Here is a 27,172-nt window from a genome sequence, read left to right as displayed (position 1 = left end):
GCTTTGCATTTAATAATAGAATACATCGCTCACCGCGTATATGTATACGGCGCTGAGCCAAAGCTACAGTACATACGGTATACCGGTACAGGATTCCCCCACAGCAAGCACCTTGAAAGATTATACATCTACCGGTAATACTTACAATACCTTGGAGATTTATAAGAGAATACATTTACGTTACCTTGCAGATGAATAGGGCATAGACAGCCATCGCTTTCATATTACACTTGATTACCTTTGGAATTTTTATACTCGGCGTATATGGTCTTGCCTTGTTTTGCTTCGCTTCGGAAGGGGTGGTAGTCTTATGTGGTGAGTATAGCCCAAAACCTATGTTTTAACTTAAAAAGTCGAGGGGGGGGGGGGGGGGTCGTCTTATACGCCGGAAAATACAGTCTGTGTGGAAATTCTATATTGAATGTATCTGGAATCTCACTGTAAGGAGGTTTCGCAAATTTGCACTATATGTTTTTTGCACAACTTTTGTGAATTTTTTGTCATGAATTCCTTTTTTGGCTAAAGTTGCACAATGTTATGCATTTTGCACAATAGGAGCAGTTTTTTTGCACATATTGCACATGATTTACGTGTGTTACATACATACATACATACATACATACATACATACATTTTTATTTACTTTTTTTTTTTTTTTGTACAAACACATTATTTGTAGTTCCTAGGTAGCAGTCTAATTGGGGGCAGCAGTTCGCACCATTTTGGACGATTAAATTATCCATAGCGCAAATTCTACTTATGCTATACTCCCCAATATTGGTTACTTTAGACAAGCCTAAACCAAAGATCAAGCCTAATTGGTACATTCCTGCCTTTTTTTTTTTTTTAAGTTCATTTCCCAAGGGGACTCAACGAGCAAGGCCCTATCTGAATTTTTTTGCATTGATAGCTCTGCCTCTCACCAGGTGGTGTGTGACACTATGAAAGCGTTCTTGAGGGGTGTACTGCTCAAAGCAATTGGTGTACGTAAAAAGTCCAATCTAGAATGGGAAACTCTTCTAACAGCTGAGGTTTAGCAAAAGGAAGCGCAGTACATCATTCAGGATCCGTCCCAATAGCTCAGCCTGGAAGGATGCACAACAGCTAGACGGTCTTGGATAAAATTGATCACTCTCGATTTTTCTCCAGATGTAGAGGTTTTGAGGAGGGTGACAGGCTGATGAATCTACAGCGTCAGGTACGCCGATGTCTTTTGGCTCCCTCAAATCCCCTAAATTTGGCAAGGTGTTCCCTTGTCCTGAAATGTTTCATAACATTGTGGATGAACAATGATGGTGCATCAAGCACATGCTGGTGTTACCCTTTTGCGGATGCAGTATCCATTAGGTGGACTGTCCCAACGAAGGTGGATCTCCCAGTTTCCAGGCTGAATATGTCTACTGTAATTCCGGTGGAGGAATCACCGACTTTTGCGGACCCCGTGATTAGACGAGTGGAGTCTGTCCCATCGCCTACGGGTGATAGCGGGTTCAATATTGAAAACTACTTTTGGGAACACTGGTGTCAGTCGCAGATGGTTACTGAATGGGTGAAGTTACTGAGAAGTAACTTGGAAGCTGAACGGCTCCCCCCTGCAGTGCTGGAAGTAATAGACCAGGGACGTGCGAGGGGTGGTACACGATTTGCTGTCGCAAGGAGTGATTGTACTTGTTCCTTTTCAGGAAAGTTTTCAAGGGTTTTATTCTCCAGAAAGAAGGGCAAGGTGCGGCCAATTCTGGATCTCAAGGCCCTGAATCACTTTGTGCGTGTACAGAAGATTTGGATGGAATCCATTCGAATGGAAGTGGCTTCACAGCACCAGGGAGACTTTTTAGCCTCCATAGATATCAGGGACGCATATCTACACATCCCTATTTACGCTGGGCACCAGCGGTTTCTTTGCTTTGCAGTAGTAGGAAAGCATGACCAATTTGTGGGATTACCCTTTGGTCTCGCCTCCGCTGCCAGGGGTTTACCAAAATGTTGGCATTGCTGCGCCAACGGGGGATTGCAGTACTGGGGTACCTAGACAATCTCCTGTTGAGAGCAGACTCTCATTCAGCCCTGATGGGCTACCCGACAATCACTATCAAAACCCTGCAGGAGTTCAGGTGGACCATCAACAAATCCGCCATGATACCTTCCTTGAGACTGGATTATCTGGGCCTGACTCTGGATTCCGCTTTGGCGAGGGTCTTTCTTCCCCTGGACAAGCTGCAAAAAATGCAGGGGGCGATTTGGTGGTTGTTGGCAAACAATTTGTCTTCACTGTGGACTTGCATGCGGGCCTTGGGTCTGATGGTATCAGCCTTCGAGCCGATTCCATTTGCTCAGTTCCATACAAGTCCTTTGCAAAGGGAGATTCTTGTAAATTAAACACGGATCCAAAGTCCTTGGACTCTTTGATTTGGTTAAACCACAACACAGTCTGCTCTGTTGTGATGGATTCAATCTCCAGCACTGTGCCAGGCAAGTCTTTCCTTCCGTTGTTTTGGATGGTGGTAACCACGGACGCCAGCCTGTCAGGCTGGGGCGGGGTACTGGGGAAGCTCTGTGCCCAGGGAACCTGGACGGTAGAGTCCAAACTACCAATAAATCTTTTGGAGCTCAGAGCAATAAAGCTTTGTCTGAATCACTGGACCACTGGTCTGCAAGATTGTCCTGTTCGGATTCAATGAGACATTGCCACGGCTATGGCTTACATTAATCACCAGGGGGGCACAAAAAGTGTCTTGGGGGGCCAAGGAGGTGGCTGAGAATCTGGCCTGGGCGGGTGTGGAGAACTGGCAAGCAGATTAGTCGTCAGGTGTTGGATCAAGGGGAGTGATCCCTATATCCGGAGTATTTCATCTCCCTGTGTGCTCGGTGGGGGAAAACCGAGGTCTTTCTGTTTGCTTCTCGTCTCCAACAAGCAGGTGCAGAGGTTCATAGCCAGGTCTCGAGATCCTCTGGCCGATGCCACAAACGCGCTGGTGGCTCCTTGGGGTCAGTATCGGCTGATTAATGCCTTTCTTCCTCTGAAACTCCTGTCGAGGCTTCTATGCAGGAGAGGTGGAAAGGATTCCGGTCAATCTGGTGGCCCCAGACTGGCCTTGCCAGTCTTTGTACGCAGACCTAGTAAGGTTGGTTGCCGATGCTCCTTGAATACTTCCTCTCAGGGAAGATCTGTTGTCTCAAGGTCCGTTCTTTCATCCTGCTTTACAGTCGCTGGCTTTAACAACATGGCTTTTGAGATATGGAGGTCTTTCTGACTCTGTGATTCCTACGCTGTTGAAGCCTAGGAAGTTGACTTCCAGGAGGATATATCATCGTACGTGGAAATCCTAAATTTCATGGTGCGAATCGCTGAAGGTGCATCCTCACTTGTTTTCAATCGCTAGGGCCTTGGCTTTTCTGCAGAAAGGGATTGAACAGAGATTGGCCTTGGGCACTATCAAAGGCCAAGTATCAGCCTCAGCTATATATTTCCAACGCCAGTTAGCTATGCATGCCTTGATTCGTACTTTCGTTCAGGGAATGCACCATATGGCTCATCTGGGATGCTCCCTGTTACTTCCGTGGGATCTCAATTTGGTATTTGTTCTTCAAAAGCCTCCTTTTGAGAACAATTGAAAGATTTCTCTGTTTTCATTGTCTCAGAAGGTTGCCTCCTTGGTGGCTATCACTTCTGCCCACAGAGTGTCTGAATTGGCGGGGTTTTCTTGCCGCTCACCTTATTTGGTGGTCCACAGAGATAAAGTGGTACTTGGACATAATCAGTCGTTTGTTCCTAAGGTGGTTTCTGATTTTAATCTGAATGAAGATAGTGTTGCCTTCACTCTGTCCCAAACATCCCAAAGAATTTGCCTTGCGTTCTTTGGATGTGGTTCGGGCAATCGGGGTTTACTTGGAGGCCACTGAGTCTTTTAGAAAATCAGACGCTCTTTTCGTCCTTACTGAAGGACCTCATAAAGGATTGGCTGCATTTGCTGTGACCATATCCAGGTGGCTCAGGCAGACGGTAGTTCAGGCTTATTCACTGAAGGGTCAGGTTCCTCCTTTCCCAGTGAAGGCACATTCTACTAGAGCGCTGAGTGCCTCTTGGGCTTTTCGCCATCAGGCGTCAGTGCTGCAAGTTTTGCAAGGCGGCAACTTGGTCGACTGTGCATACGTTCTTACAAAAATCTAGTTTTTACAATTGAGTTATTTAGCATTAGAATATATTTCTAAATTAGCTTTTTTTTTTTTTTTTATCTATTTCTGTACATAGGGTACCTAATGTATACATTAGTTATTTTGTTATTTTGTATTTGTGGTTCTTGAGGGGGAGTAGGTACTTGCTATGTTTTTGGTTTTATTCATGCCTCTTTTTTTCCTTGTTTAATTTCAATTATAAAATTTTTTGCTTTGAAAACCCAAATTCGTTAATATCTTTTAACGGTATCGCACGTCACCTCAAAGGTGCATATGTGAGCATTGGCGGAATGGCGTTATTTCTGAAAAAATAAATGGCTTTCTTACCCAAAGAAAAAAAATGCCCCTTTGTGCTGAATCCTGTTACAGTCCAGGAAAACAAGACCTAATCCCAGGCTACCAGGTGAATAAAAGTCAGATTAAAAATGCAGTCGTATGGCTTTGGCATGGCCATCCTAGTTTTTGCAGGGGAGGGAGAAAGATAATGCACGGTTGTGTATTTTAAAGATGTGCATTACGAGTTACCCAGTACCTACAGGCTCTACGCTGGTCGAAGTTCTCTCTGCAGGCAGAGCGGGAATAAACGCTAAGGTGTCAAGCACATATCCACTCTTTAGGGGGCTGGGTCTCAGTCAGACCTATCTTTTATCAGTGAGATAAGTAGATTAGCCAGAAGCAAATAGTACAATAATCTATAACAATAAATATATTAAAATCTACATTTTAATAACTCAAGTTTATATAGATTTATTTGAGCTTTTTCACGTTTTTTGTATTAAAAGGTTAATAAAAGCTACAGGTAGTGCCTCTAAATTTGATCTATATATATATTTTTTTTTTTTTTTACTTTTAGGGAACTCTAAGTAAATCTGAATGGGAAGCTACAAGTAAGTAATCTTAAATGCTGTACATGACCTAAACCAGTGATGGCGAACCTGGGCACCCCAGATGTTTTGGAACTACATTTCCCAGAATGCACATGCACTCTGGGGTGGCAAGGTTCGCCATCATTGACCTAAACTGTTTGTGATGCATGTCCTAGGAGGAACTAACCAAATGAAAAACCAACATGTCCTTTATTACAGATTATGTTTATCTTGTGTGTTTCTGACCACTGAACCAGGATAAGTTTCCGTTACAGTTGCAACTCACAGGTTCAAGTAAACATGACCTAAACCTGTGCAATTTAAGCTGAGCATATGGCAAAATCATGCATAAGTAGATGTTGGTAAATAAATGCACAAGCCTGCATGTCCAGAGGTGTAAGCCCCCGTTCACACTGGGGCGACCTGTGAGGCGACCTGGTCGCCCCGCAGGTCGCCTCCCATAGGGAAGCTGCGGACCCGTTCTGATAGGAGCGACACAAGTCGCTCCGACTCAGAAAAAGGGTCCGGAGCTTCTTTGGGGCGACCAGGAGGCGACCGCCATAGACTTCAATGTTACGAAGTCCGTGGCGGCCGCTCCGAGGTAGCGGCGCGCTGCTCGCACCGCGACCTCGGAGGTCGCGGTGCGAAGTAGCGTCGCCCCAGTGTGAATGGGGGCTAAACCACACGATTTGTGTTTAGTTTGGCTTCATCCCCTCTCAGGATTGCTGTTGGTCAGTAAGGTCACCGGTCATACTTAAGTATAGGGGCAAGAGGAGATGGGGCCAAGTTCGGTTTTTAAAATATTAAGACCTAGCCTAAGGTGCCTTTTTTTTTTTTTTTTTTTTTTATCAAATGCTTTGCAAATCCTAATGATCCTTTGTAATAGTTAAAGTAAAGTTTCTCTATCGTTCATTGAGACTCCGCTCCATATATTCTTGACCTTTGGGTTATGCTGCCCCCCACAGGAGTAGGACACTAGGCGGGAACAAGCCTATAGGGCAGTCCCTGCAGGAATATACCCACTCACTCTGCTATAGCCCTCAGTTTGTTTCTGCCTAGTTTAGGAGTAGGATATAGTTGCTGGCTGGGACTTCGGGCTTTCGGGCTTAGCGTGTCTTTTTATTTTAAAGGGAACCTTTGTTAAAAATTAAATTTTTTTTTAGCTAGTTATGTTCCTGAGAGAAATGCAATCAACAGCCGACCTGGGTTTCGGACTGGATATGCTAGATCCTTAAGGTCGCCCAGGCCAACGAGCATGTGCAGGTTATAGCCCAGTGCTAGGCCTCGCCACGACGGAGCCCCAATAGACCAGGGCTGGCCCGCAAGTGAAACACCTCGCCGGGACACACATGACCTGGTTTGGCCTGAGTCATAGCGTACTCCTTGGCTGTCAGCACCCCCACCTCGATTGGAGAGAGAGTCTGTCTGGAGTAGTGCCTACCTGATGTCGGTGGTGGCCTCCATAGCTCTTGCGATCTCGGGGTAGACGTGCACCCCTCCTTGGGATGGTCGGACCCTTGGGTTCCCTTTTTATTCCCCCAGCCCCTCTAACCATCACGGTGGTCTTTTGGCCCCAACCTACCCCCTCCCCGGGTTAGGTAGGAACTGGCTTTGCCACTTGCTCCAGTGGGGGGTGGGGGGTGTAATGGATGCGGTTGTTGCTGTCCGGAATGCACACGGGGTCTTTGAGCAAGTTCCCGGCTCCCTGGGGCAGGAATGTCTTTTGGGCTCCCTGTGGCAGTTAGTCTTGAGGGGGAGCGGATGTTTCTTCATCAGCAGGTCTGCGGTTCACGTGGCTGGATCAGGCCAAAAATTAAGGCCGCAACTTGCAGATCTACTCCGGCTGTCGGAGTACCATGTCAAGCTGTCCGAGGTGCCTGACTGAACTGATCGGCGGATGCTGATGGATCGCCTCACCCAGCCGGATCGGGCCAAAAATTGAGACTGCAGCTTACAGGCTACTTGCGGCTGTGATGGTACCATGTCAGGCTGTCCGGGCTCCTAAGCGAGCTTTCTGAACTGCTGCGAGAGCTGGCAGCAGACTCGCGACCGGATCGGGCCCTAAATTTAGGCTGCTGCTTTGGGGCCTCCTCGAGACTGGCTGACCGAGCTGCTGACCAGGCCGTTTGAGCTGCTGACTGGGGTGATAGAGCAGCCCCCCCCTCCTCAGGGGGGGTGGCTATATGGACTGCCTGGTGCCCTCCTTGAACCAGGGGGCACCGTGGGGACATTGTTTTTTGTGGGAGTACTCTGCCTGCGCGTCTGCTTCACGGCTGGCCCCCTCATGTAATTTATGGTCTTTAGCCGGTGTCTCCTAGTGGGACTGTGGTCTGAGACCTCCCCTGCTTGTTATGTTCTCAGGGTGAGCTTAGCGACTCTACTGGGTCTACGTGCACGCACTTCGTGTGCTCTGCAGTGAGGAGATTCCTTTTTTTACTGCACATACAAGGGCGCTGGTAGATTCACTGATTTTTATTGGTGCAGACAATTTTAACGTGGGGGCGGTACGTCCAATTCTGGACCTAAAGGCTCTGAACCACTCTGTGCGAGTACAGAAGTTTCGAATGGAATCCATTCGAACGGTAGTGGCGTCTCTACACCAAGGAGACTTTTTGGTCTCTATAGACATCAAGAAGTCCTCGTATCTGCAGGACACATGCTACGTATGGAACAATACAGACAAGTATGGCCCACTGCTCAAGACGTGTCAGCATTCTATCTTAAACGATCACTGTATGGACTCTACAAGAGTTCGGTTGGAACATCAATACCTTCATTAGGACTGGATTATCTGGGCCTGACTCTGGATTCCGCTTTGGCGAGGGTCTTTCTTCCTTCGTACAAGCTGCACAAGTTGAAGGGGGCGATCATTTGCTTTTGGGAAGCAATCTTTCCTCTCTGCGGATTTGCATGCGGGCCTTGGGTCTGATGGTGTCAACCTTCAAGGTGGTTCCGTTTGCTCAAGTCCACACAAGACCCTTACAAAGGGAGGGTCTCATCAAATGGAACCAAGATCCAAAGTCCTAGGATGCTTTGATTCGGTTGAGTCACAACACAGACTGCTCTACTATGGTGGCTTCACTCGTTAGCACTGTGCCAGGGCAAGTCCTTCCTTCCGTTGTATTGGACAGTGGTAACCACGGATGCCAGCCCGTCAGGCTACGGAGGAGTCTGGGGAAGTTCTTCACCCAGGGGTCCTGGACAGTAGGAAGAGTCCAATCTTCCGATTCAAATATTTTGGAGCTCTGAGCGATAAAGCTTTGCCTGAGCCATTGGACAAATCGTCTGCAAGATTGTCTGGTCCAGATTCAATCGGACAATGCCACAGCCGTGGCTTACATCAATCATCAGGGGGCACCAAGTGTGTCTTGGCGGCCCGGGGGTGGCAGAGATCCTTGATTGGGCGGAAAAGTTTGTTCCAGCCCTCTCTGCTGTGCACATCCCAGGTGTGGAGAACTGGCAGGCGGATTACCCGAGTCAGGTGTTGGATCAAACCACCAAAAGAAAGCTCTATTTGTGGGAAAAAGACATCAATTTCATTTGGGTTCCGCATCGCACGACCGTGCAGTTGTCCGTTAAAGTAATGCAGTGACAAATCGCAAAATAGGGCCTGGTCATTAAGAGGAAAAATCTTCCTAGAAGTGGTTAAGATTCTGAGTAGACAAAAGGTTTGCCTCTAACCCTGGAGCCCCTTGCCATGTGTATACAAGAAACCTTTTTAAATCTAAATAAGTGTGGCGCTACAATTTTTCAAAAACGATTAAACCTATATCATTCTCCATCACGTTTTAAAATAAATGGATTATTTTATTGAAAGCACCACAATGTTTTATTTTACTCTGAGTGTTACCTGGGAGAAGGAGAGGAGACAGTGAATTGAAGATTGGATGACCCTATTTAAATCTCATAATTGTTTGCTGTGACCTTATCATATATAGGTCATTAAAACAATTTGAGAGCATTTGTGTGGTGGAAAGGGAATCGCAAGGTGAAGGTGGATTGGGAGTGATATCATGGAGAGACATTTAACTTTCAGCACACTGGATAATTAGAGGAAGTAAACACCCCAAAGTAAAGGCATAATGTGCTAGTATGCGTTGCATACTAGTGTGCTTATTATATGAAACTCTCCTGCAAAGGAAGTCCTCGTTGTCGCCACTGGAGGCTGCATCCATCTTTGCCCATTTCCTTCCATGTCCACGGACTCCAGCTGTGTGACTGGCCGGAGCTGCGTGACGTCACTGCCGTGCATGCCTGGGTGCCTGCTAGTCACGGCACAGTTGGCCGTTATTTCAGAGCACATGCGCCAATGACGTCAGCGGCATATACAGTAAATCTAACTGCACCAGTTTAGGAGATATTTACAGTACCTATAGGTAAGCTTTTTTATAGGCACAAACAATCCAGGCAAGTTAACTTCCTCATTAAAGTGACATTTGTTTGGTTTTATACTTGTTTAGCTTTTGAATTATGCGGAAGATTTTTGTGGTGGATGAAAATCTAAGCACAATATTTTAGTATTTTTTTGAACGTAGAGACATTTACTTTCCAGCATATGGGATAATTAAGGTGGTATTAGTTCGCACGTCTTCAGTTTTTAGATTGAGTGGAAGACTATTATGGTGGATGCACATCTAAGCACATTATTTAGGCCCCTTTCACACATGGTCCGTTCAGTTCATCAGTTCAGTCACGTCAAAATGTATCAGTTTTTTCGTCCGGTTTTTTTTTTTTTTTACATCCACTACCAATGCAAAAACGGATGAAAAACGGACCGTTTGTACGTTAACCACTTAAGCCCCGGAAGATTTTACCCCCTTCTGACCAGGGCCTATTTTGCGATTCGGCACTGCGTGACCTGTGCAATTTTTTTTTTTTTTTTTTTGATCATGCGATATAAACAAAAGTGCCAATTTTGCAAAAATAACATTTTTCACTTTTTTTATATGAAATTCCCCCCCCCCAAAAAGTAAAAATCTAAATTTTTTAACATTTTAGGCTAATTTGTTTTCTGCTACATATGTTTGGTAAAAAAAACGCAAAAAGCGTATTTTTATTGGTTTGCGTAAAAGTTATTGCGTTGACTAAGGGAAAGATTTTTGTCATTTTTATTTATTTTTTTTTTAACAAGTAATGGCGGCAATCTGCGATTTTTTTTTTTTTTTTTTGCGGGATTGCGGCGGACAGAGCGGACCCTTGACTGGCATTTTTGACACTTTTGGGGGTACCGGTGACATTTCTACAGTAATCAGTGATATACATATGCACTGTTACTGTAAAAATGTCACTGGCAGGGAAGGGGTTAACTTTATTTGAGAAGGAGGGGTCAAGTGTGTCCCTAGGGGCGTGATTCTTACTGTGATTGGATGTGGCTTGTGATGTAACAGCACAGACCGTATGATCTGTGCTGTTACACAGGGGAGACCGACAGGCGGCTTTGTTTACATTAGCCGCCTGCCTTTCTCCCGGTGTAACCGACGATCGCGAGTGACCGGCGGACATCGGGTCCGCCGGTCACTCGCGCGGGGTAGGTGTCTGTCAGCGAGCGCCCGCTCCCTAGAGCCTCACAGGCTAGCGACGTAGTACTATGTCACTTTGCCTGTGAGGGGTTGACTGCCTACGTAAATCATCGTTAGGCAGTCGGCAAGTAGTTAACATCCATTTTTCGTCCGATCCGTTTTTTTGACTGATGAAAAATAGGGCATTCATCCGTTCCAAAAAACAGACCTTGACGGAAGCGGATGAAAACGGATGTTAACGGATGATCCGTTGTCATGTTTTTACATAGAGATGCATTGATGTCCGCTTTTTCATCTGTCAACGGATGGATGAAAAACGGACAAACGGACCACATGTGTGAAAGGGGCCTTAATATTTTGCCCAGGAGGATAATATATGATAGTTTTTGAACAATTGCTGTGCTGCACTTTGTTTAAAATTGTGCTTATTATTTGTGTGAAGCACATACTAGTGTGAGCTAGCTACTCATATAATTGGACACAAGAGGGTAAGGCAGGAGTATTTCACCATTAGTTCGTATAAAAACCAGGTGACACCCACGATGTCCACAGTCTTGCCAGCTGGGGTTTTGCAATACAGTTGGAAATAACATTTCTTTCTCAGATAGCACTATGATAAGTCATTATTACTGTCCTGCCATTTGTTGACGTGAACCAGAGGGGGTGAAAGTATAGTAGCTAAGATTGCTGACTTGTTTTTATTGATGCAGTTTCTGTTGACTGTCAACATAATCCCGACGTCACTGTGTATTGAGCAATCTAGATTAACCATGTTGCCAGGGAATCTTATTTTTTTTTTCCAGATCAGTAACTCCCTAAGTGTCAAGATCACTGCCCCAAAGCCTGTGCCTTTGAAAACAAGTCAGCAATGGTGGTTTTTTTTATACATCCCTTTTTAAAGGAGAACTTTCACAGAAGCCCTGAGTGTAGATTCAGCAAAACTTGAACAAAGCCCACATATTTAATCAGACCTCTCCACTGGTCTACCTGTTTTGAGCTGATACAGAGGGGTATAGAAAAAAAAGCACCCCTCTTTAAAATCTCATTTGGTTGCTTTGCAGCCTGAAATAAACTCTTCTTTTTTTTTTTTTTTTTTGTATGATCCAGCTGTATTTACAACTGTGCAACTTATAACATCCAAGTGAAAGATATACCACCAACATGTCAGAAAAAAAAAAATTAAAAACAGAATCACTAAGTTGGAAAAAGCATCACACCTTTGTGTTAGTAATTTGTTAAATCACCTTTTGCTTTAATTACAGCCTTTAGTCTGTTGGGATATTACTAACTTTGCACATCTAGACTTTGCAATATTTGCCCACTCTTTTTGCAGAACTGCTTAAGTTCAGTTAAATTTGATGGTTGTGGACTGTAGTCTTCAAGTCACTCCACAGATTGTTTTGGGGTTTAAGTCTGGGATCTGACTAGGCCATGCAAGGACATTCACCTTTTTTCTCCTTCAATTCTCTCCCTACTATGTGGTAATTTTTGCTGTGTGCTTTGGGTCATTGTCATGTTGGAAGGTAAACTTTCTTCCCATTGACAACTTTCCAGCAGAGGCCAGATTTTTCACAAGAATTTGACGGTATTTTGCCCTATCTATTTTTCCTTCTATCCTGACAAGTGTTCCAGTCCCTGCTGCATAGAAAGACCCCCATAACAAATTACCATGCTTTACTGTAGGAATGGTGTTTTTTGGATAGTGAGCTGTATTGATTTTCCGCCAGACACATCCTTTGGCGTCGAGGCCAAATAATTCAATTTTAGTCTCATTTGACCAGAACACCTTTTTCCATATGGCCTCAGAATCTTCAAGGTGCGTTTTGGCAAAGCTCAGACGTGACTGCATGTGGCCTTTCTTGAGGAGTGGCTTTTTTTTTTTTTTTCTTGCAACCCTCCCATACCAGCCGCATTTGTCGAATTTGAGACATTGTTGACACATGCACACAATGACTACTCTTTGCCATAAACTCCTGCAACTGCTTCAGAGTTGCTGTAGGCTGTTGGTAGCCTCTCTGACCATTTTCCTCCTGGCTCTTTTATCCAGTTTGGCACAACGTACTAATCCAGGGAGGGTCTGTGTTGTACCAAATTTCTTCCACTTGATAGACTTCACTGTGCTTCTAGGCATTGATAAAGCCTTTGAAATGTTTTTGTATACATCTCCTGACTTCTTCTGACTTGTGCCTGTCTACAACTTTATCACCAAGATCTTTTGATGCCTTGCCACCCTTAGTTGATTTCTTCAGTTGCACTTCCAGGGACTGAAATGCTCCAGGAAAGCTTTTCATGCTGAGCTAATCATAATGACCACAGCTGATCACAGTTTAAATGGTGTGCCATTGAGAAGGTGATTAGCTACACCTTATTGAGATTACAAGTAATTTTTAGGGGGTGTGATCCTTTTTCCAACTCAGTGAATTCTGTTTTTTTATTTATTTTTTACATCTTGGTGTTATATCTTTTACTTGGATGTTATAAGTTGCACTGAGTGAATACAGCTGGATAAAAGAAAAACAGTGTCTATCTTAATTTCAGGCTGAAAAGCAACAAAATTGGGATTATTTTAGGGGGTAATTATTTTCTATATCCACTGTATACTGTATATTTAATGATATTAAGTGTAATGCACATGTTTGCCATCTTTAAATTTCAATTTTTTTTTCTCTTCAGGTATATATTTAATATTTGCATTTGAAAAAGAGGCTTGAATGAAATTGCTGGGGACAGTCTGCCAACTTGTCAAATTTAAATTCTTCAAGTGTTGTGCGTGTTAGTATATATATTTTTGTTAAAGTTTTTTTTGTGCATGGAAGTAAAACATGCTGAAAATATTTACTTCAAATTCATGTGCCAGTTGCAAGTGCCTGTCTGTGACGGGCCTTTTGTTTGTGTAAATAAGACCAGGAACTATTTTTTGTATAAATATTTTAATCTTTGTATGCTTTGTATGCATACTGTTGGGAGAATATTTCCAGACCAAGGATTAGAAATATTTTTTAAATTTTAATTTTGTGTTCAAAAGGAAAATAATTTTTTTGAGATTGAAAGGACTACGCCTGTCACAGCAGCAACAATTAAATTTAATTGAAGAGGAAAGATAATGCTATTATGTATCTAAATAAACATCTAAAACAAGCTTTTTGTGTCTACCATTATTCTGCTTAAAATGTATAATTTAAATAATCAAATCCTTCTTTTTATACCATTATATGTTGGTGTTCTCATAATGAAAGAGCCATACAAATTTCTCTGTGCCTAACTGCTTATAGAATTGCTAGTTTATAACAGATGTGGTAAATATAGAAGCAGTTATCCAACAGCGTACAGTTGTTTCAAGTACTCGTTAGGTGATATATGGAAACCATAGATTCTTGACTTCGGTTTACTCTTTGTATTGTAGAATATGATTGAACATTACAAAGTGTATGTGTGTATATGTGTATGTGTATATATATATATATATATATATATATATATATATATATATATATATATATATACATATATAAACCTCCATTTTATTTTATATATGCACTATGTTCACAGTTTTTAGGCAAGTTGTATTTTTGAGGGTTAATTTCATTATTGAATAGCTACAGTGCTCTCTGTCAATCCAAAATGTTGTTAAACCTCAAACCTGAATAGTCAAAGTAAAAGTAATGTTTTGGCTTTATCTGTGTGCGCACATTTATTTGGACAACTTTCTAGAACCCTTTCACACGGAGGTGCTTCTAAACTACCAGTAAAGCACTGAGCGCTTTTGGAAACTTTTGAAGAGCCTTTCAGGCATTTCCCATTCATTTCAGAGAGGGGCTTTTTTTTTAGCACTCCAAAGATGCTGCTTGTAGATTTTTTTTTCATTGCCCCGCCAGCGCACTGCCCCAGTGGAAAGCATTCATTGATTTCAATGGGAATGGGAATAGGTTTTTAGGTGGCTTTTTTTTTTTTTTTTTTTTTTTTTTTTTTTTTGGCCGCCAAAGCGCCTCAGTGTGGAAGTGTGTAGAATTTTGCAAATAAATTAAAAACTAAAATGTTCCTATCTCACGGGGGTGGGGGGAGTGTGCCGCTGGCAGGTGGGTTTGAATCGGAGCTATTCCCCCAACAAGCTGGCGGCTGTGTCATACAAAGCAGGGATCGCCCTCTGTGACAGCTTTGATTTGAATTGTGTGGCACTCGCAGTCGCACACAGTCCCACCTCCTGGACTGGCTCCTTTGATGGACTGCACACTGGTCCAGTGCCAGGGCGTGTGACATCTATCATAGGAGCTGGTCTAGAAGGCGGGACTTTTTGTGACTGCGAGCACTGCACGATTCAAATCAAAGATGTCACAGCTGGCCATCCCTGCTTAGTGTGGTGATCTATCTCACTCTCCTCTTCCTGTCCTCTCTCTGATCCCCGGCACTGGTGAGGATGTGCTGATTGGCACTGGTGAGGCGGCATTGATAGTGGTTTTTAAAATTTTTTTTATAATTTAATTCTGCATAAAACATTTAACAGTGTAACTTCATGAGCTCTTTTTGAGGGCGTTTAGGAGCATAATTAGGAGTTGGGAAACTGGTTGTGAGTAACCCATAAGGCCTGGCTAGTAGCTCAGGACTTGAAATTTTGAGCCCTATATACAGTGTACATAAAGTCTACACCCCTGTTAAATGTCAGGTTTCTGTGTTGTAAAAAAAAAAAAATGACACTTCGATAAAAAATTCAGAACTTTTTCCACCTTTACTGTGACCTATAAACTGTACAACTCGGTTAAAAATATACTGAACCAGAGACAACATCAGAAGCATCTTACTTGGGTTAAGGAGAGAAAAAGGACTGGACTTGTTGCTCAGTGTTCCAAAGTCCTCTTTTCAGATGAAAGTACATTTTACATTTCAGGTCCAGCGTTAAAATTTAAAAAAAGAGATGCATCTATTTAATGAGTTTTACTTTTTGAATTTAATTACTGAAATTAACTTTTCTCTCTGCATCTTCCAGGATGGCAAACATATGAGAGATGGGAGGCTCCACCCAACAGCAAACACAACCAGAACACAGCTGTTAAAGGCCCCACCCTTCTCCTTGTCCCTCAGTATTAGTTGTGTTTCAGTCACAGTGAAACATTTTTGTTTTTTTTCCTCTGACCTGAAACAGTGTGTGTTGGACAGTCCCTCTGTAAGCCAGGTACGGTCGGGCCAGTGAAGGCTGCTCCCTACCTGCTGCCTCCTTAGGCTTCTTACAGGTCGTCCCGAGCCCCAGGCAGTCGTTCTTCTGAATGGTTCCTCCATGCTTGGGCCCTGATTCCTTGCAGGGGTCTCTTCCAGTCTTCCAGGACATCTCAGCTTCTTTAGATTTCAAAAAGCCAGCGGCAGCACGCCTTAAGCTTCGCTTTGAAAACTGGAACTTCCGTTCTCGGAGGAGGAGCATGCACAGCGCAACGTGGAAGACGAAGAGTACCTGGAGGAGATGCTGAAACCACTTGGTGGAAAGATGGCAAACGCTTTGGCCCTAAAGAATGGCAAAGCTGCCAAAGAAACAAAACCTGCCGCTACTCGCCTCATGGAAGAGGGAAAGTTGCTCCGGGTGGCTATTACTAAAAACAGGCCGGATCCTGATGTCCCAGCTGGGACGCAGCAGGCATCTCAGCTCCTCCAAGAGATGTGGTAATTGTGGGGAAAGATTGTCTAGATCTTATACAAAGCCTTCTTTCTTTTTTTTCAAGGAAAATACAAGAAAAATATAATATTTATTGAGTATAAATAGTACACTGAATAAATAACATGAACGGTAGACACAACCAGTTACAGAACCAGTGTTTGAAAAAATACAAATGTATAAAGGATATAACAGCAACAGTACAGGAGAACGTCATCCATAAACCATCGCATTCAGGTGCATATTTCAGCCAAGTAAACAAACCTGAGCATGTGCATAAGAGAAGGATAATTCAAAACATAGTTATTCCCTCCCAATAGTAATAGGACCATGCGCATCTAGCAATATAGCACACACCACTGTAAAGTAGCAAAAACCCACCTGAAGTACTATAAGTGCAAAGGGGAAGGGAAAAAAAAAACAGTGGCAGAAAACTGACAAGGGAGGGGGGGGGGGGAGAGGAAAGAAAAGAAAAGGATGGGAGGACTCTACACGCTCAACCGTCTCTAGAAATGTCACCCTATCGCATGAGCAGCCGATCCATAACCAACGGGGGGGGGGGGGGGGGAGCCAAGGCCGGGTCATCCAACCAAGGTTGCCATAATGAAGCAAATTTCTTGTGACCTTTTCGATGCTGGTATGTCAGCTTTTCCCTGATTAAAGAGGCATTGACCTGTGTTATCCAATGGCCCCTGCTCGGCACCCTGGAGGTGATCCAAAAATCTAGCAATTAATTTGCGAGCAATGTACAACAATTGCAACACGGCAACGTGAGCATTTGGGGTCAGAGTGTCCAACTCCAGAGCACCAAGCAGACAGACCACAGGATCCCTTAGCAGCTTAAAATTATACACTTTAGAGATCGCGTCAATTACCTCCCCTCCAGTAGCGAAATAGCTTGGGACATCTCCACAGCATGTGTATAAGTGTACCCTGGTCTCTCTCACATTTGGGGCACAAGGGGGTAGATCTGTGTCCCCAACGGAACAGCTGTACTGGTGTTCTGTATGCTCTGTGAAACAGAAATAAGTGAGATATCTTATGGGAGGCCGACACCGATACCAAAGGGATCGATGAGAGGCACAGATCCCACTTCTCCCCATCTATGGGTCCAAGATCCCCCTCCCACCCCGCACGAGCAGGGAGGGAAGAGGGGTCCTGCACAGACCCCAACAGAAGGGCATAAACCTGTGAGATCATACCCTTCTTGTCCGAGACCCGAAACACCTCACCCAACAGGCGGTGAGTGTCAAGTGTCAAGGACAAGCCTGCCTGGGCCATCATCGCGTGTCTCAATTGTAGGCAGCGAAAAAATAGTGCCTAGGAACATCAAACTCCCTCTGTAAGTCTTGAAAAGACTTCAGCACCCCAGCTCTGAACAATTGTGCTATAAAATATACACCATGGGCCTCCCACATCTCCGCGCCCTCTAGACGAAACAGTTCCGAAAAGTTGCGGTTACGCCAAATCGGAGTCTGAGGAAGGTAACCCGTGATTTGCAACATCCCCTTGACACAGCTCCACACCATGCGAATTAAGGTGAGTGTGGGTAACCGAGTCCCCATATTGGAGAACCCCGCTTCAATGTGTACAAGGACAGGGTGAGGCGAGTCAGGAGGGACCAATAAGGACCCGATAGGATCCAATGGATCCAAGACCCCAGCCCCCATGTGCTGAACCTGGGAGGCTAGAAAATATACTCTGGGGTTGGGAACTGCCAAGCCACCACTATCCTTGCCCATCTGAAGGGTAGCCAGTTTAATCCTAGCCACTTTTTTGCACCAGATCAGTTCTCGGAACTGGGATTCAATCCTATAGAACCATTTCCGGGGTATCCAGATTGGGGAGTTGTGCAAGACATAAAGAAGTTGAGGAGCCCACACCATCTTAATTAAATTGACTTGCCCAGCCACGACAAGGGAAGTTTGCACCAACTCGTGCATTTAGAGCGGAACCTTTACAGCAGAGGTACGAGGTTCAGTGTGATATACTCGGTAGGATCAGGAGACACATGGATCCCCAAATATTTGAAGGAGTCAACCACTCGCACTGTGGATGCACAGTCCGGAAGAGGCTGAGTTATGGGGTCAAGGGGCATTAAAACTGATTTATCCCGATTTATGGAAAATCCAGACAGGGACCCAAAATAGTCAATAAGGGACATTACCGCCCGCAAGGATTCCCCTGTATCACCTAGGTAGAGCAGTGTGTCATCCGCATAGAGTGAGATAACGTCCGCATGGGAGCCCTTTCTGAACCCCACTATGTCAGAGGAGGACCGAATCCACGCCGCTAAGGACTCCAGTGCCATGGCAAACCGCGATGGAGGTAGCGGGCAGCCCTGTCTAGTCCCCCTGTGCAAACAGAAGGGTCCAGAAAGCTCCCCGTTTGCCCTCAGTCTGGCCGTAAGGGCAGCATACAGTACCCGCACCCAGTTCAGAAAATCCTCTCCCACACCAAAGCGCTTGAGAACTTCCCAGAGGTACACCCATTCAACACTATCGAATGCCTTAGCGGCATCTAGCGAAAAGACCGCCCAGTTCCCAGGGTTGTCCACCGGGATCTGAAGGTTCAGAAATAGTCGGTGGAGATTAACTGCCGTCGATCTGGTCGGGATAAACCCCGATTGATCCCTATGGACAACCACTTGGACAACAGAGGACAGCCTAGTGGCCAGTATCTTAGCTAGAATTTTAACATCCGTTGTGAGTAGAGATATGGGCCTATAGGAATCCGCCAAAAGCGGATCCTTGCCGGGCTTCATCAGTAAAACAACTATAGCTTCTGACATAGAGGCAGGAAGGTGGCCAATACGGTAGGCTTCGTTATATACCTGCAGCAGCACGGGCACCAACTGTTCAGCGTATCGGCTGTAAACCTCCGACGGGATACCATCAGCCCCCGGAGATTTACCAGGCTTAGTAGATTTCAAGGCTGCATAAATTTCGTTTTCCGTAAGGGGGGCCCCAAGCACAGCCACGTCCGAGGCAGACAGAGAAGGCAAATCGCAGGAGGCCAAAAAATCAGCAATTTCCTGGGAGTCAGCCGAGACCTTAGAGGAGTAAAGATCAGCATAGAACTCCTCAAGCACTCTCCCTATGTCAGCCGTGGCGTGCCAGAGCACCCCCTGAGGATCCTTAATCGTGGGTATAAAGGCCGCAGGTTGCTGCGAGCGATCCAGCATGGCCAACATATGACCCGTGTTTTCTCCCTCCTCAAAATACCTCTGCTGCAAGAAGAAGCGCTTGTTTTTAGCCTTTTGAATTGAGACCGATTTGGCCATAGACTGGGCAGCCAGCCAAGACCTCTGAGTGTCATCAGACGGGTCCCTCACATAAATTTCCAACGCTCTCGTGACTGCATCCAACACAGTATTCTCCCATTGCTTGGTGTCCGTCTTAATGTCATTACCGTACGTATAAACTGACCTCTCATAAATGCCTTAGCCGCATCCCACACCACCCCCACCTCTGCGGAGTCCAAATTGTCAGCAAAAAAGGATGTTAGTTTGGGCGGTAGGGGATCAGGACAAGGAAAGAGTATCAGCCAGAATGCATTGAGTTTCCAAAGGGATTTCCCCCTACTATCTAGGAGGGATAGACGGACCCAGAATGGGGAATGATCGGACACCAACCGGGGTGCATAATCCGCCACGACCACCAGAGGCAGCAGCGAACCACTACCCAACCCCATATCAATTCTAGACAATCCCGAGTGAGACGCCGAGAAGCACGAAAACTTTCGTACCTCCGGGAGGCCCATCCTCCAGACATCTGTCAGTCCGAGTTCACCCACCAACCGAGCAAGGGGCATAGCCCCCCCCCCCCCGCTAGCAGAGGTCCACCGGAGTGAGAGGAAAACCTATCCCAGGCAGGGTCAAGTACAGCATTAAAGTCCCCCAACATCAGCAGGGGCACATCAGGAAGTTGAGCAATATGTGGCACAATAAGTTTAAGCACCCCTGCAGAGTACGGGGGGGGGGGGGCACAGAAACCGCCACAAGTACACACCTAAGACTTGCTAACTGGCAGGATAAAACAACAAACCTGCCATCAGGGTCAATCACAGACTTTGAGCATAGAAACCGTACCCTCTTCTTGATCAAAATACACACCCCTCTCGAATAAGTGGAGTAAACCGAGTGGAACTGGTGACTAAATACACTAGGAGTTAAACACGGGGTAGCGGAAGGAGACATATGGGTCTCCTGCAGACAAACCACGTCCGCCTGCAGGCATTTAATGGTGCGGAGCACTGCCGTCCTCTTAACCGGGTTGCCGAGGCCCCGCACGTTCCAGGACATTACACAAACATTATCAGCCATAGTCAAAATGTAGCCATACACGGAGCGTCCGGCATCCTGGCCAGAGAGGCAAGAAAGGGTACCCAAAAGGGGTAAACCCACTACCCCCCTTCAGCACATCCCAACCAGAGCGAGACCAAAACAGGAGCGGCCGTCCAGCCCATACAGTATCGGAGCAGCCCCAGCACAGAGAACAGTCAGTAGGAACATCTTCAGCATAGGGTGACATAAATGCAGTAGAGCAACAAAATGCGTGCAGGAAAAGCAAAAATTGAACCAAAGTCCAGGACCAGAAAAAAGGGGGGGACAAAAACGGCGTGTGGAGTCATTTCCGGTAAACTTGTATGGGAACGAGGCTTGGATCGCAAGCTCTCTGATACTTAGTCACGCTCGATTTTTACCTGCTCAATGTGAGTACCTCTGTACATTCTTTTGATTAATAAAGTATAATACGGAATTACACTATGTCCACCATTTACTTTCTGGCATAATACATCGGGAGTGGAGTAGAGTGGACACCTCGGAACACACCTAGGTCAGGAAGGCATACAGGGGACCAAACCAGGAGATATCCATAGACCAGCCAGACCCTCGGTATACGCCCCCATCCAGGGAGAGGAGGATATCGCTGGGCTGCTAGACCCATTTAAACACCCGCTCTATACCCCTGTGTGGGGTGGGTGTTTCTGGTAAGTGTGCATTTCTACCGGAGGGATATCCCAGCACCTTACCACCCACCACGGGGTTACTCTTCACCTATCACCAGAGTGTTGTTACCTGAGTGTTGTCACTTATATCAACCTATGCTTACCTGTAGTCACTGCATGTGACATATAGACTTTTTTACTGGATCTTTTTTACTGGACTTTGCGAGCTGTATATAAATTTATATTGGCTTCTGTTGGCACTTCATATTACCCCCATACCAGCGAGGTGGTATCATTGGGGTGGCTCACACTATATAGCACCTTTTTTAAAGCACTTTAATATTGCATGTATTTTACTATTATTATTGGTTATTTTAATTGGTTATTTATTGCTTGTGTATATCACTTATCACATACTTTTTCGCACTAGTCACTTTTAATATCCTTGAAGGCACTTTTTGCACTTGCTTATTTGCACATATTTGATGTTTATATATATTTTTATATGCGTGTATTTATATTATAACATTGCACTTATATATTTAGCACATAGGCACCTTTAATCATTAGAGTCTACACCCTAATATATCTAAACTTATATAGGCAACGCCACCATCCCTACTTCTCCTTCATCCAGTGTATAGTCTCCGGACTATCATCCAGGGAGGCTGCAGCCTATTTTTAGATATATATATATATATACATAAATTATTATATATATTTTTTAGAGTTTCACCTTTATATATATTTACAATTTTTATATTTATACACTGAGCATTTACCCATCCATATAGTCCGTGGCGCGGAAGTCTTATCTTTTTCAAAAAGGGAATACACGTCTGCCACGTGTGGGGAAAGGGACGAGTCAATAGGGCATGTCCAGTCAGGACCAAGGGGGGGAAACCGGAGAGGGACCACTGATGCCATTGCAGTCTCCTCCAAAGTAGCAACCATGTGAGGGGTAGCAGCCATGTGTGCAGCAAAAGAGCTCCCGCGATAACAGGAAAAGTATGTGTAACATTAAGTGCCAGGTACAGGCAGGAGAACCATCAGGATCCATGACCGGCCGAACAGAGTTCAAAAGGTCCAGATAATAGGAACAGTCCTCAAGGGTCTTCTCTCCTAGGGGAGGCAGCCGCTTGCAGGGCCCCACCATTCGCATCCAGCCATTGAACAGCAGCAGAAGGCTTATCAAAGAACAACACCTCATCCCGGGCCACCACCCGGAGCTTAGAAGGTTACAGCATAGCATATAGAACATTTAAGTCCCGCAATCTCCGCTTGACCTCCACAAATTTCGCCCTCTGCTTTTGCACCTCCGCAGAGTAATCGGGGAACAGGGAGATCCTTGAGTTGTCAATTTTCAGCCTCCCCTGCATGCCCCTGGCTTTAGTGAGGATGGTGTCTCGTCCTTATAATTGAGGAGTTTGAAGATGTAAGTGCGTGGGGGGGCTCCAGGAGGGAGAGGTCTCATAGGCACCCGATGAGCACGTTCCACTGAAAACATGGTGGTAAAGGATTCTTGCCCAAAAGTAGAGGGCAACCACTTCTCAATAAAAGCCACAGGATCTTTACCTTCCGCCCGCTCAGGGATCCCAACTGCCCTGATATTGCTCCATCTCATCCTATTCTCCAAGTCATCCAGGCGTGCAGCTTGCTGGGCTGAGAGCAGGGCAGTATGTTTCACTTCCCTTTGCAAAGGCGCCATGTCATCCTCAAGGGAGCTGACCCTGCCTTCCACCGCCGCTGTCCTCTCCCTCATTTTCTGCATATCATGTCTCATAAACGATATCTCAGCCTTGACCCCCTTTAACTCAGCAGTCAGGGCCGTAATTGAAGTGGTACAGGTGGTAACCGCAGCCATAATGTCCCGCAATGTAGGTTCTGAATCAGGGGTAGGAGATGACTGCCTCGGGGCCTGATCCGCATCTGTGGCCTCCCAATACACAATCTGGCGGGAGAGATCCCCCAGGGGTACGGTGTCATCCGTGTCTGAATGTGACCCCGGCGAGCCGGAACGATGGTCCCCAGTCTGAGCATGGGGGTCCCGGGCAGCAAGGCTTAGCAAAAAGCTTCTGTGCAGCCTCCAGATATGTGGCCTTCTGTGCTGCACGCTGAGGGGCGCCGCCATCTTAGATCGGGCCGGCCTGTGCAGATCTTCCCTCTTTACCCTTTTTAGACATCACGGATAATTGATGGAGATCTCACCGGGTGATCACCACACGCCAGGGAACTCAGGGCACAGGCTGACGGTAAAAATCTGAGCAGAATAAGAAGTTACACAGGATAACAACCAGGATCAGCAGCGGAGCTCACAGCATGCACGTCCGCTCACATCCGCAGCTCGGCCACGCCCCCATACAAAGCCTTCTTGTTACACCTGTATTAACAAACTGGCAGGTGAAGAGAGCCTCTGTATTAATGATTTCCTTAAATCTATGCAGGAGGAAATGCTTTCTACTCTTCAAACTTTCCGTGCCTCCCCCTCAGGTGACAACGGCCCCTTCCCCTCAAGAGTGTCTTGTCCAGGGCAGGGCCATCTGTCTTTTTACCTGTGTTACAGGGTCTTCCTCCTGCCCAAGCAAGGGAGGAAGACCTGGGGGAGGTAGGAAGTCAGGCTAGGTCTCAAAATAGCTCAGAGGGGGAGTTGGACCCTGATAGTGAGGGGGAAGAGCCCAGGTTAAACAAAAATCTGTTTGCTCTAAAGGATTTGGAAGGACTCCTTCAAGCTGTTTATACTACAGAAGGAATTCCAGAACCCCATAGGGAAGCCTCGGTACAGGATAGGATGTACAAAGAATTAGGCAAAAGCCCATCCAAGGTGTTTCCTGTTCACCAGTCCTTGAAGGATTTAATCCTCCAAGGGTGCTAGAAAGGAGCCGTATAAGAAACGGGGCGCTGGTGGAGGTTGGCAAAGAGCTGATTTGCGTTTCCCCTCTCCAGGACCAAGTTTCAAAGAAACTAAGTGACGTCAAAGTCAAGGTGGCACCTCTGTTCCCATCAGTAGTGACTTTGGCTCATCCTCCAAAGGAGGTATCAAAGGTAGTCCCTATGCCAAAAGATCAATCATACCAAGGATTTTATTCCCTGGTGTTGGTGACTACTCTGGATTTCAGCAATACCTATCAGTTTGTTCCAATACAAGAGCACCAGGTGTTCCTGGGATTTGCGGTGGTCACAGAGGAGGGGAACAGGGAAAGAATCCTCTCACAAGAAAGGAGGAGTGTTGGGTCTGGATGCTCCGGACTAGACGTAGCAGTGCAGACTAGCTTATGCCTTTCCCCCTCTAATTTCTGTTTCCCAACGGAACCCCCCCAGACCTGCTGTTGCAGGAACTGGTCAGCCACTCCAGACTGGGATTCTTCCAGTTGAAGGTCTGGTTAATGAGCGCCATATCCTTAAAATTAAGGGCTGCTCAGATAGTCAGACACACTCCTTCTGAGCAGGAAGCCAGTAACAAGAAAAATTTACTTTAAAGTTTGGAAAACATTTTTACCTGGCATAAACAGAAGTTTTCTCTGCCTCTATCCCCATAATCTTGGAGTACTTAGAAGATGTGGTAGATAAGGGTGTGGCGGTTAACACCCTTAAGGTACAGATTGCAGCTCTGTCTTTCTGGATGCAAGACATGCAAAAGAGCTCTAAAAAGATTTTTGTTAGCTGGGGATAGAGCTACCCTAGTCACCAGAGATAGGTTCCCTCCTTGGGACCTGACTAGGGTTCTAAAGGGGTTATCTAGAAGCCCTTTTAAACCTCTAGAAGAGGTTCCCCTTAAGTTTTTGTCACTAAAATTAGCTTTCCTCTTAGCTGTCAAAACAGCCAGGAGAGTAGGGGACTTGCAAAGGCTTTCAATAAAAGAACCATTTATGTTGCTCTTTCCAGATAGGATTATCCTTAAGCCAGATCCTCTATCTGCCTAAGGTAGCTTCCTTCTTTCACAGGAAGCAGGAGATAGTATTGCCATCCTTTTGTGATAATCCTAGGAATGAAAGGGAGATTAAATTTAATAAGAAGATGTCTCCTCTTATTTGGAGAGGACCAAGATGTCTCCTCTTATTTAGAGAGGACCAAGGAGTTTATGAGTTCTAATCGCCTTTTGGTTCTCTACTCTGGACCAAGGAAAGGACTACAGGCCTCAAAGCCTTCAGTCTCCAAGTGGCTTAAGCAAGCCATTACCATGTCTTATGAGGTTGCAGGTGTTCCGGCTCCAGCAAAGCTGAAGGCACGTTCTACAAGGGCACTGGCAATGTCCTGGGCTGAAAAAGAGGGAGCTTCCTGGGGAACAGATTTGCAGTGCAGCCACCTGGTCCAGCCATGACACTTTTCTGAAGCATTACCGTATGGAGGTATTGTCTCAGCAAGACCTAGCCATTGGCCGAAAAGTAGTGCAGGCAGTGGTCCCACCCTAAAGTAGGCCTGTGTGATTTCTTTATTCTCTCATATGTTTGCCTTCCTGGAAGGCGCAGAGAGAAAAACCTACTGTTAGTACACCAGTAACGGTGTTTCTTCGAACCTTCACGGACGGCAGGCCTACTTCCTGCCCTGTTAAAAGGGGGAGTAAGGTAAATGGCAGCTGGTAAGTGCCTATGTGCTTATAGATCCCTTGTGTATCGGTGAGGAATTACTTCTCAACTACTGAGGGACAAGGGGAAGGGTGGGGCCTTTTAACAGCTGTGTTCTGGTCATGTTTCCTGTTGAGTGGAGCCTCTCATCTCTCATATGTTTGCCGTCCTGGAAGGTTAGAAGAAACACTGTTACCGGTGAACTAACGGTAGGTTTTTTGATATTTAGGTGGGGTGTGTGTGTGTGTGTGTGTGTGTTTCAAAAAATTTGAATATCATCAACAATTAAGTTAAGTAATTTAATTTACAAAGTGAAACATATATTGTATATAGATGCTTTTCCCACAGTGATCTATTTGAAGCATTATTTTTTTTAATTTTGATGATTATGGCTTATAGCTAGTGAAACCCCAGAACTCAGTATCTTAGAAAATTAGAATATCACATAAGACCAATAAAAAAAAAAAAAAAAAATATATATATATATATATATATATATATATATATATACACATAATTTAGTTCGGACACAACGCTCCATAAGTGATTACTAGTGGGTTATATTGTCTCCTCCAGGAGTAGGACTAGGCAAAACAAAAAATCCCTGGCTACACCCATGGCCCATCCTTAGCTGGTATATAACCCACCCCCTCGCTGCTCGAGGTAATCAGTTTTAATCTGTCCTGTCAGGACCTAGGCTCCTGGCTGGGATCTCTGGTCCTAGCAATTTTCTCCTTCCTTGCGTCTTATTTATATTTTTTCTCTTTTGGGAGATCTACAATCAACTGCTGGGCTGGATAATCTAGATCCATTGGTCCCCCCCCAGCCAGCGAGCGTGTGCAGACCGCAGCTACGTGATAGGTCGGCCGCAACATAGTCTCACAGACAGAGGCTGGCCTAGAAGTTAAACAACTCGCAGGGTCGCATACGGACCGGACTTGGGTCTGAGTCTAATCGGTCCCTTGGTCGACAGCTCCCCTAATTCGGTGGCGAGAAGTTCTGTCTTGAGTAGAGAAGTGTCCTGGAAGCGAGCGGTGCCCATTTCCTATATGATTGTTCATATGCTACGTTTGTGAGTATATTGTACGCTACTCTTCTATGATTTTAATAAACTTTTAAGTGGTAATGCACAAGGTCGGTGCGCCCTTCTCTTGTTGTTTTCTTGTAGTGCCTTTTGGATACCCTTGGTCCTGAGGGGGGCAGCAAGACCACTTCATTTGTGTCATAAAACCGCCTAGAAGATTCACCTTCCCGCATATCACTCGAGCGCAGGAGAGATATTGTTGTAGACTGGAGGGGGGTACCAGTGTAGGAGACCCCAAGGTGCATGTCCTGCGATTTGCAGTGTGGGTGTAGTACATGGGGGTACCAGTGCAGAGACCGGTGTGCACGAGTCTCCCCTAAACATGTGTCCTACCTTCAGGGGAGACGGGGTCCCCTTGCAGAGGGTGCAGCATTGCAGAG

General features: G+C 45.5%; 1 protein-coding gene across 5 annotated transcripts in view; it reads left to right on the top strand.

The window, feature by feature from the left end:
- Positions 1–13,992, top strand: part of RNMT (RNA guanine-7 methyltransferase) — a 95,734-nt gene extending 81,742 nt beyond the window's left edge. For all 5 annotated transcript variants that reach the window (XM_082258486.1, XM_082258484.1, XM_082258483.1 and 2 more), the window contains 2 exons: positions 5,027–5,060; positions 13,232–13,992. In XM_082258486.1, coding sequence (XP_082114612.1) covers positions 5,027–5,060; positions 13,232–13,269 — 72 coding nt within the window. In that variant the 3' untranslated portion in view covers positions 13,270–13,992. The remainder of the gene's footprint in view (positions 1–5,026; positions 5,061–13,231) is intronic.
- Positions 13,993–27,172: the final 13,180 nt, after the last annotated feature.

This window comes from Pelophylax lessonae (assembly GCF_965119305.1).
Source record: "Pelophylax lessonae genome assembly, chromosome: 5".
NCBI classification, from domain to species: domain Eukaryota; kingdom Metazoa; phylum Chordata; class Amphibia; order Anura; family Ranidae; genus Pelophylax; species Pelophylax lessonae.
Note: the sequence above shows the minus strand (reverse complement) of the source record. Positions and strands in the feature narration are given on the sequence as shown.